The sequence below is a fragment of the Mesoplodon bidens genome (genome assembly GCF_964165515.1).
Source record: "Mesoplodon bidens genome assembly, chromosome: 11".
In the NCBI taxonomy this organism is placed as follows: domain Eukaryota; kingdom Metazoa; phylum Chordata; class Mammalia; order Artiodactyla; family Ziphiidae; genus Mesoplodon; species Mesoplodon bidens.
Genome location: NC_138167.1, coordinates 62,387,960 through 62,398,844, shown reverse-complemented (window position 1 = coordinate 62,398,844; position 10,885 = coordinate 62,387,960). Strand labels below are relative to the sequence as shown.

At 51.5% G+C, this 10,885-nt stretch overlaps 1 protein-coding gene across 1 annotated transcript; it reads right to left on the bottom strand.

Moving 5' to 3' along the window:
- Window positions 1–2,407: 2,407 nt before the first annotated feature.
- On the bottom strand, window positions 2,408–8,363 carry RTL6 (retrotransposon Gag like 6). The gene is made up of 2 exons (XM_081250320.1): window positions 8,023–8,363; window positions 2,408–7,805 (listed from the first exon to the last, which is right to left on the bottom strand). Exon 2 carries the CDS (start codon window positions 7,490–7,492, stop codon window positions 6,773–6,775), a length of 720 nt encoding a protein of 239 aa, XP_081106446.1. The 5' UTR covers window positions 7,493–7,805; window positions 8,023–8,363; the 3' UTR covers window positions 2,408–6,772.
- Between the last annotated feature and the right edge of the window lie 2,522 nt (window positions 8,364–10,885).

Sequence of the window (10,885 nt, the reverse complement as noted above, 5' to 3'; positions counted from 1 at the left end):
TCGTGGATCAAATGGTTGAAGAGGAGAGAACATGGAGCATCTCTCTTGCCCGCATTCCACTGGTTAGAATTCCATCATTGAGCCCCACCAGCTTGGAAAGGAGGCTGGGGAATGTACTCTAGCTTTTTGCCCAGAAAGAGGAGAAAACAGGTTTGGTAAAGAACCAGCCAGCCTATGCAACCGTTGGGTGCTGGTAGAATGACAGAGCTAAGACATCCCTTCAAGTGCGGGGACTGACGGATTGTCAGCAGCTGTCAAAGTTCAGAGTACAGGCTTTCATTCTCATGTGCGGGTCTCGGCTACAACAGGAAAAGCCCAGCTCGATACCCTGCTATAGCGTATGCCTAGAAATTAACTTTTCTTGACAGGAAGAGGCTTTAGCAGATGCCCAGAGCCTGAGTTGGCCGTTGGAAACTCACGGGCAGATCACACGAGACTCCTGTCTTGGGAGTTGCTCAGATATGATCTGAGAGAGTCAGCAGTTTAAAATGTGGTGCTTGAAGTGTGACCAGCAGGTTTCTGGGGACACAATACCGTTTGGAATCCAGAAGACTCCCCAGCTACATCCAGATGTTCTGGAACCCAGGGAAGAACTTTTGAAAGACACAGCGAGGCCCTTGTAAACCTCTTAGGACCAGCCGTCCGGGGCCAGCCAGCAGGGCATCGTGTGCACTCTAGACTTTTCCAAGCAGAAGACCCTGACTAGGCAGCAGGCTAGCCAGTTGGGACACAGATTTTCACCCCTGATCGCAAGCCAGTCACCAGTCGTAGAGAAACGTTGGTTGAAACCCCAGGGGCAAGGCCTTCCGTGGGCACGAAGCAGCGGCCACCTCACCCTCCAGGACTCTGGTTTGTGCACAATTTGCCAGCCCTGCGTCTGTGCTGGGATTCGGGGCAAATTTTATAATTAATTTTTACGTTCATCTGGTGAGAACAGCTAAGAAAACCTGAAGGGGCAGACCCCCTATTAGGAATACAAAATATAAACCCGAAATCATTTTTAAAAGGGAAGTTTTGGGGGAGATAGATGGATCATTAGATATTGGGAAAGTCGGCGCCACAAAAGATAAGATTTTCAGATGTGCTGGAGGAAACACATGGATGAGAGGGAGAAAGAAGTCAGTAGGTGATCTCGGGTTTAAACATTGGGGAAGGCTTCCCTGGTGGCGCAGTGGTTAAGAATTCGCCTGCCAATCCAGGGGACACGGGTTCGACCCCTGGTCCGGGAAGATCCCACGTGCCGCAGAGCAACTAAACCCGTGCGCCACAACTACTGAGCCCGCGAGCCACAACTACTGAAGCCCACGCGCCCCAGAGCCCGTGCTCCACAAGAGAAGCCACCGCAATGAGAAGCCCGCGCACCGCAACAAAGAGTAGCCCCCACTCACCGCAACTAGAGAAAGCCTGCATGCAGCAACGAAGACCCAACGTGCCAAAAATAAATAAATAAACTAAATTTATAAAGAAAAAACTGGGGAAAAGTCAAGTTGGAGTCTCACCTCACACTACAAGCCAAACTAATTCCAGAAGTGCCTTTATTAATTCTAGAGGGAAACAAAGACCTTCAGTTTAAAGCAGTGAAGGGAACTACAAAGGACAGATGGAGGTGTTTGCAGCTCGGACTACTCTTGTCTCTTCTCAGACCAGGGGATCTCAAAGGGGGCAGGATCCGTTCCGGTTCTGGAAGGTATTCCTGTTTTCGTACTACTACTAAAATATCCTGTGTCTTTTCCACTCTTGCTGTCTCCTGAGTGTACAGTGTAATTTTTCAGAGGCTACGTGATGTGTGATCCTGCAAAAGATGAAGTACAGGGGCAGGTGTGAGGTGCCAGCTGTCTTCTATCGATATTAAGCCAGACATTAAAGAAATTTGCAAAATGATGCAAGAACGCCACTCTTCTCACTGAATTTTTTTTGAAAATAGTTTTCTTTAAAATATGCTATTCGTGTTGTCAGGTAATGAGTTTATTTTCAAAATAGTATTTTGAAACATTCTCCATTTTAATTTGTAACATGGTAAATGTTGATAAGCAAAATCTACATTAGCAGAAGCTCTTCGGGGTCCTAAAGGATTTTTAATGGTGCAAAGGGATTCTGGGACCAAAAGGTCTGTGAAGTGTTCTTGGTCCACAAGCACTTCGGGGGCGGGAGTGGTCTGTGTGACGCACCATGGATGCCCAGCACATCCATCCACACCAGTCTCACAAACATTTGTGGAGTACCTCCTGTGCGTCAGCCATTGCTACCAGTGCAGTGGTACAGCTGTGAACAAAGGGGACAAATATATGTGCCTACCTTGTGTTAAGAGTCTGGTGGGCACAGGGCCAAGTGAGGGAATGGATCAGCTACGTATCAAGTTAAAATTTCAGTAAAACACACAAAAAAGTAAAAAGGTGGAAACATGTGCAACGAGTATGACACACAGCAGGTTAATATCTTTAATATATAACGAGCTCATACAAATTTATCAGACCCCCAGTAGATAAGAGCAGAGGACACCGACAATCCACAAAAGAAATACAACTGCTTGACATGAAAAGATGTTCTACTTTGCTAGAAATCGAAAAAATGCAAACTAAAATACAATGTTATTTTTTTCATGATCAGATTAGCAAGTATTTGGCCAGATGAGAATACTCAGTACTGGCAAGATGGTAAAATGAGCACATTTATCTTTGCTGGTGGCAGTGTAAATGGGTATAAACATTTCTGGAGACCATTTGTCAGTATGTAATCATGGTCTCACAAGTTTTCATATTCTTTAATGCAATAAATCCCACCTCTGAGAATCTACCCTAAGGAAATAACTTGACGTTGGGGGAAACTTTATGCACAAAGATATTCATCAATTTCTAATGGTGAAAAATTAGTAAGAGCATTGGTGATCAACCATTGGCACTGCTTGACGGAAGACTACACGGCCTTTCAACATAAAATTAGAAAGAACACGGGGAAACGCCCGTGACGTAAATGAAAATACATGATATTGGATCATTGCAGTAGGTAGTATCACAACTATGTTAAAACAAAAAGCAGAGAAACCATGGGGGGCGGGGGGCGGGGAGAGACTAGGAGAAACACCAAAATGTTAAAAATTGTACTTCTTTCTACTACTTTATTTTCCAAAATTTCTGTGTGTAGGTTGGCTTTGATAATGAAAACCACCAGGACATTGTTACTTGGTTACCCAAAGGAGTTACTGATGTCGCGGCAAGCTGGTGTCACCCCACCCCCTCTACTGCGTCCGTGCTCTGCCAATGGCCACACACGACGTTGGGACCCCGAGACCACACCAGTCATCAGCTCTGTCCACATGTGGTGGGTGATGGAATTATCCTAAACCCCAGCCCTCTCCCCACACAGGCAAGCTTTTGCTGCCTGCCCAACAATCGGTGCTGTGTTGCCTTCTCCAGAGCCCCATCTGTGTCTTCAACTCTAAGCCCCTAACTTACGGCTTTCCGAGCAGAGGGGATCTCAGGCTTACAGCTCTGGTTGCAAGATGGTAGGGACGGCTGCTAAGATCTCTCCCCTCTTCCCGCCCAAACTCCACCCCTGGTAGCTGGCCCCGTTGTGTGGTTGTGTGTGTGCTCGTTCAGTCACGGGGCTGCTCCCTTAAGGTAACCTAAGTACCTGCCCAGCTCTCCCCACATTTGCTCCTCCTCCTAAAGGCCGAACTGCCAGGATCATGGTCCAGCAGGTAGTTCTGTCCCTCTTGACAACAGCAGCTCGTGCATCTTACCTGCATCTTCATGGGGTACTTTTGGGCTCCGTGTCATGACTTCCTCATTATATACTCACCTGGGACCAGTGAGATGGATCTTGGCTTTTTCCCAGAAGTCACCGAAATGCTTCAGGACATTAAGTCAATCCCAAGGTCACACTATACAGTAGTCCAGAGGTCACCCCTTCTTCTACATCTGATCTCGAACGATGCCCTGTTAAGCACTGAAGCTTCCTTACCAGATGGGGTACCACGGAGACCAGCAGACAGACACAATATAGTCCAAATAATATCAACACCATGAAAAACATAAAACTTTCCCTCACATGCACTGTTTAACACTACTAACTGCCTGTCCCTTTAATAAATCAACACCTGTTCTCTTAAATTTAGAGAAATTATAAACCCCAAATATGTACAAAGCAGCTCCCCTCCCCTGCTGCCTTCTCCAGCTTGGTCCTCCCAGTCACTTGCTCTTGCTCTGGGCTGCATAGAGCTTGGGTCTCATCCTCTCTAGCTGGGGACTAGGGTGTCTTCCACTAGAGCCACCAGGGGCTCCCAACGTGGGGCTTCTTCCAAGTCCAACCCCAAGCCTCGCATCTACTCCGGTTTCCAAGGTTGAGGAAGCGATCAAGAAGGTCGCAGGCGTCCAGCAGCACCAGTCCCCAGCCCGTAACCGTGAGCAGCAACAGGCAAAACCCAACCTAATCACCAACCCAGACGAAGCTGCAGCAGCAGCCCAGGCTGGGCACGACGACCCATATGCAGAGGGCCGGTCACGGGTGCGGGCAGGCAGCATGGCCAGCCTTGCCTAGTGGTTCTGGCCTAGTTACGTGCAGCAGCTGAAATGCAGTACGAATGCAAACACAGTAGGACTTCTAACGCCACTTGGGCACAGCCAGGTGTTGGCGAGCAGTTCCTGCCCTGCTCCCATGCTAGGTCTCCTACCCTGGCTGGGCTGGGCCACTAGGAAACCTTCAAGGTGTCAGTTACCCCTGCAGGCCTCCTTTTCCCCGGGTGTCATTGTACCCCTTCAGCTGTGGGCACCTCCACCTGGCAGGTAGGCAGAAGAGAATAGAGCAGGAAGTGCAAGTGATCTGCACAACCCCCCACCGGAGGGCCCGCCCCCCAGAAGAGTGGCCCACTGTGTGCCCTCCCCCGCTTCACACTTAATGAGCACCATGGTCCCACCTGAACAGCCTTGGCTGGAATCCAGGGGGGCCTGAAGCCTGGGTTCAGGCAGTGGTTCAGCAGGGCAACTGGGCTAACAGAGTTTATGATGAGTGGGCAGCAGTGGTCCACGAACCCCAGCAACCACTGATCACCCTTGACCTTGTAGGCGGTGGTTGCTTCAGGAACGCAGTCACTTTCCCCTGCACCATCGAAACTCTTAGGAAGAGGGGATGGGCCCTAGGAGCCAACCTCTGGGGGTCCCAAGACGTAGGCCTGCAGGGGTGCACAGAGGCCGTCCTCCTGCAGTCAGGCCAGGACCAGCAGAACAGGGGCAGATGAATCCAAGGTAAGACAGCCCATCTCCCACCGCCCGGGGGGTCATGGAAATGTGGTTCATTGGGCATTGAAATATGGTGGGAGCATCACAGCCCAAAGGGCTTGGCCAAGACTCATTCAGAAAGTGATTCTGGGCGTCCCCCGTGAGAAAGCACAAGGCCACCCACCACTAAGAGGCACAGGTTTGTCCCTCAGAATCAGAACACGGGCACCAGCTCTGCACTGTCACCGCATTAGGACCAAGGCAGTCCACAGCTCTTTTCCTTTGAAAATGCCAGCAAGGCCTTGGCCGGGGCTGCAGAGGCAGACACCCTCTCTCCTTAAGGGTTCAGTGATGCATCCCAGAGGAGTTGGGTCTCCAGCCCTGAGTCCATGTTTTCTGGGACAAAGGCTGGACATCTGATGGACAGCCCAGGCCTGGGGAGGACACGCTACACAGAGGTTTTGGAGACCTAGAGACCGTGTGTGTGGCTCAAGGGGCTGAGGTGAAGGCCACATGTCCCCTGCAGGGAGAAGGGAACAGGTCTCAAGCTAGACAAGCGCACCACCAAGTGCCAGGGGGCAAAGAGGAGGGGGGACTGCTGATTCCCACAGTGGGGGACACCACCGCTGATTCCCACAGGGGGTCCAGGGCAGCAAAGTGAGCCTCTAGATCCCACCCTCAGCCTGCCGGGGGTCTCAGGCAGGGATGGACATGTATGTGCTGCCTGTGGAGGCTTGATGGAAATGCCCAGTGATCTCAAGTCACAACGACCTTCCTAGCAGGCGAGCTCCGGATTCCCCCCAGTCCTGGCGCTATCAGAACACTGGCAGCTAAAGCCAGGCACTGATGGGGGTGCAGCCTCCGGGGGATCCCCCCTAAGGCTGCATTATCAGTCTTTCCCAGTGGCAGCAATGGGGCACAATGACTGCATACTCATGTGCAGAGTGAAGCTGGCCCCACGGAAATGCTGGAACCACACTCCCAGCTGTGATCCTTGGCTGCTGACAGCAGAGACGAGGCCCCTGCCTGCTACACTGGGCCCTGGCAGGGCTGGCAATCACCTACGGGCAGGATGCCAGGCTCTCCACTCCAGGTACCCCCATCAAGCCACCCGCCTGGCCAAAAGGGCTTCTTTCTGTCATCAGCAAGCTCACTACTGAGAACAGTGCAACCAGGTGGGGAGCTGCCGTGGGGCCTGCAGAGGGTGGAAGAGGAGCAGCTGTGAACCTGGTCAGGCTGGGAAAGGTCAGGCCAAATGGTCCAAAGTGTGTTGCGGGGTCAGTGTGACCCAGCAGCAGAGCTGTGGTCACTAGAAGAGCTGGAATTGCAAGCGAGAGAAGGGAAACATGCAGTGGAGGTCCCAAGCTAGCACGTAATACCAGGAAGCAAGGTGGGTCACAGGGCGCCCAGGAGCAATGACAGATGTCCTTATGGAACGAGAGAGGCGGGAAGGGATGTCTTCAAACAAGGGTGATGCTGTGGTACGGACACTTCTTCTACGCAGCAAAGGGGGTATGCTACCTGGGTGGCGGCAGACGGACCAGGGTGGTGGCCGATTCCTAAAGGTTCCGAGCTCTGGTGGGCAGGGCCGGGGCTGGACTGGTCCCGTTGGAAGCTGGGTGCACAGGGCAGGGCACCGTGCCCGTGGCGGCCAGCTGGCGGCAGAGCGACTGCCGTTCCCGCACGGCTCGATTCGAGGCCGAAGTCTTTCTGATCTGGGCGCGCCGGGCGTGCCGCAGCGGAGACTTGTAGGTTCTCCGCAACTCGGCCAGGAATCCCTGATAGTTGTTTCGCAAGGGGCTGTCGGGTTGCATGTGGGGGATCGCCCACTTCTCCGCCTCCCCAGTCAGCCGGGACACGAGGAACGCCACTCGCTCGGCCTCTCCGGGGAAGCGCGAGGCCTGGAAGATCATGAATCTGTCCATCTGCATCAAGAACCCCGCCAGCTGGCCAGGGTCTCCGGAAAAGGGCTCGGGCAGAGAGGTTGGAGGCGTTGTCATCGGCCGGGTCCCATTGGAGGTAATGGCCGAGATGGGTGGGGTGATCTGCAGCGCCCCGGGAATCCGAGCCCGGGTGCGTAACAAGGTCAGCTCCGCCATCACGCTCTCCAGCATGTTGGTGAGGTTGGCCTTCTCTGCCCGCAGGGTCGAGGCCTCCCGCCTCAGCGCGGAGTTGGTGAGGCGCAGGGAGGTCAGGGTGTCGATGACGTCATCCATTTGGGCATTGGTAGAAGCTGCAGAGGCTGGGGTTTCAGCTTTTGCGGTCTGAGGTTGAACCATGGTGGCCAGAGGTCGGCCAAAGGCTGAGACTGATGAAGCGGGAGAAGGGGATTTGGGTATCCCAGAACCTGAGCACCTGTAATGCTAAAATTGGGTATACCCAGAGAGAAATCAAGGAAAGGGTAGGGTTCAAGACCCAGAGTGGCTGAGAAGCCCAAACAAGAAGGCAGGGAGACGGACCGAGAGATGAGCACAGCCAGACCAGGCAGGGGGTGCAGACCCTTGGGGATCCCCAGCTCCGGATGTGGCTCCTTGATCGCCGCCCTCACAAGGCCATGGCGGGCTGCACTGGAGGGTGGACTTGTTCTGGGCCCTGAAGGATGAAAACATGGTTTAAAAAAGGTTTCGACTGCGGAAACGGGGGTTAGAAGTAAGGGACGCGGCGTGGGAGGAGCAAAGAGCGGGCGGCGAGGCGGGCGCCCCCGCCGAGGCCCCCTCCCTACGCTGGGCCCGGCGCCCACCTGGGGCAGAACAAAGGGCCGATGCACCCGCGGCGGCGCCGGGGCCTGGGGCGGGCGGCGGGCGCGTACCTGGGTCTCCGCGGCTTCCTCCGCGGCTCCGTCTGCCGCGCCGGCCGCGACCAAGATGGCCCGATCGGGGAATGCGGACAGGCAGATGAGTCACGGCGGCGGCGGCGGCCCGCCGGAACTGCTTCCCGGTCAGGTCAGGCCGGGGCGGCGGCGGCAGGAGGCAGGCGCGGGCAGCCTCTGGCGGGCGCACAAGCCGAGCTGGGACCCGGGCCGGGGTCGCGGCGGAGGGCTGGTGGCTGAGCTGCCTGGGTGCGGGCGGGGCCTGCGCGGCGGTGGTGGCGGCTCCAGGCTCGCCTCGCTTGGGCCCCGCTGGTTACCATGGAGACCACCAGCTCGCGCGCGGCCGAGGCCCCGCCCCGGAAATGGCGCGCCCAGCCCCGCCTCCCGGGCAACTGCTCTGTGACCGTCCTCAGCAGCCAATCAGTGATGACTGATTTTATTATTATGATAGGTGTTTTCCTTTATTTTAAATTCTTTCTAAGACTGCTAGTAAAGCTCTTTTTGTATAGGTTGCAATATTTTTTTAACGAAGTTTGCTTTACATACTGTAACTTCAATACAAGTTCAATGTAGTGTATATTCACTGTAGGAAATTTTGATATCCGAGAAGTCTTTTTTGAAAAAGTTTATATTCAGAGCCCCTCCACCTGCGAGAACAAATAGTGATATTTCTCTACTTCCATCCAGTCGTTCTTCTATGATATATTTTTCTATTACAAAATATTAATTATTGGGAATTCCCTGGCGGTCCAGTGGTTAGGACTCTATGCTTTCACTGCAGGAGGCACGGGTTGGATCCCTGGTGGGGCAATTAAGATTCCACAAGCTGGGTGGTGCGGCCATAAATAATTAAATAAATAAATATTAATTATTGTACCTTATGACATGTTTTGCGACCTTAATAGCACACTGAATTTGAGCATTTTCCATTAAAGCTATTTCAAAAGCATAGTTTTCAATTACTGCCTATGTTCCAATGAAATCGTGTACCCAGTTTATTTAATATGCCCCTTTTGATAGAGCTCCATCTTATTTTACATGTGGAAGTTTTATAAACCTCACTTGTGTATGAATCCCAGCCCCTTCCTCTGCCAGCTTTGCCAGGGTAATTGCCCAGGAGTGAAATTACTGGGCAAAGTGTATGAGCTATTTGACTCAGGATCTGGATGCCTTTCCCACTTGACCTTGCTGAGCTACTTCTAAATGGTCAATTCCAGGATGGAGCATGGATGGAGAGAAAAGACGCCCACCGTTGCCAGTCTTTCGAGGACACCGTCTTCAAGGAGGCTGAACTACTGGCGGCCACTTGCACCCCTCTGGCAGGCCTGGGCAGAGTTGGCTTCACTCATGCCTTTACAGTTTTTGCTTCTATAAAATGGGAATTGGAACATGAGGGTGTCAGTACTTGGAAAAGATAGACTAGCTGTGCCCACAACTGTGTGTACCCCAGTGTGACAAAAAGTGCACCTTTTGTGACCAGCTGAAAATGTCTAGTACATGAAGCAAGAGGGGAAAGAAAGGAGACAATGTTTCCTTAAACTGCTTCTGTGAGTTCTCCCACCTCACGAGGGGGCAGGAGCTGCATTCATCTTGACTGAGGTCGGTGACTTCAAATGCAGAAGTTGTCCTGTACCCCTCTACCCCTCCCGCTTTTTCCAAACACACAGAGGAATCCACTCCTGTGAGTCACCCCACCGGTTTTTCTGCCCTTGGTGCCTGTATTGCACCTCCGCAGGTTACTGGATGCTGTGCATATGAGTGAAGTGTCTGCTTCATTTCCAGGTGTGGTTGACACCATACATCTTAAATTCTCAGATGCATTTAATATAAGGTGCGCCTTGATTTGAGAAATGATGAAACATAAACTTGAAGAAATATATAATTTATTTGTATTTCACCTATCTCAAACAGGATACAAAGTAGCATTGCATAAAATAGAGCTAAATAAAGATGAAAATAAATATTAAAATAAGAAAAACAGAGTATTCGGCTTCAGATCCAGATAATGCTATGATTCAGGCTGTGAGGTGCTGCTCTCTGCCGCAAACACACAACAATAAACTATACAATAAAGTGTTGAGAGGATCTGTCTGGGCTCAAAAGCAATATAAACTCCACTGTGGTGCAGAAACACAAACTGCTAAGTATGGACAAAGCCATGGGCTTGCTGGACTCTGGATCCCAAGGCATAATGAGGACACAAGGCTGGAAACAGAGCCAGGATTCCTATTTGAAATGAGGGGAGAGAGTGCTCACCCCTATGTCAAAGAGGAGTCTGAAAAATCTCTTCAACCATTTCATGGGGCAACACCTTCTGTGAAGGTGTGGCCCTAGGACAAGGGAGAACATCCAATATCATTAATCTCATGCCCCCTGGTTGACAAGTAGACCCCAGAGGGCCAGGAATTGTGAACCACCAATATAAAACACGTCCCTGTACTGCAGACCAGGCATCACTGGAGTGACCCCAAACTGCTAGACCAGGGGGGAGAAGGGACCCCAAGATGGAGGGGGGTTGTGTACACAAAGAGGGAAAGAAAGTGAAAGATACCCTTTTACCCAAAATTGAGCCTAAAAATCAAAACTCTGAAGCCCATGAAGACATCTAATGCTAAGAATAATGGCCACCAAAATCAATAATCATAATATGAATTAACTCCAGATGAAATTAAATAATAGAACAGTCTGAAAAAAAAGACTTTAAGTAAGCATATTTAGGATGCTCAATGAGACTAATGAAGGAATAACATTTGTGAAAAGAACAGACAATGGGGGTGGGGGAAGCAGAAATGTAACAAGATAAGGTGCCTGTGAAAAAGTACCTTCTTAAAAGAAATATAGTCAATTTCCATTTCTGGGAAGA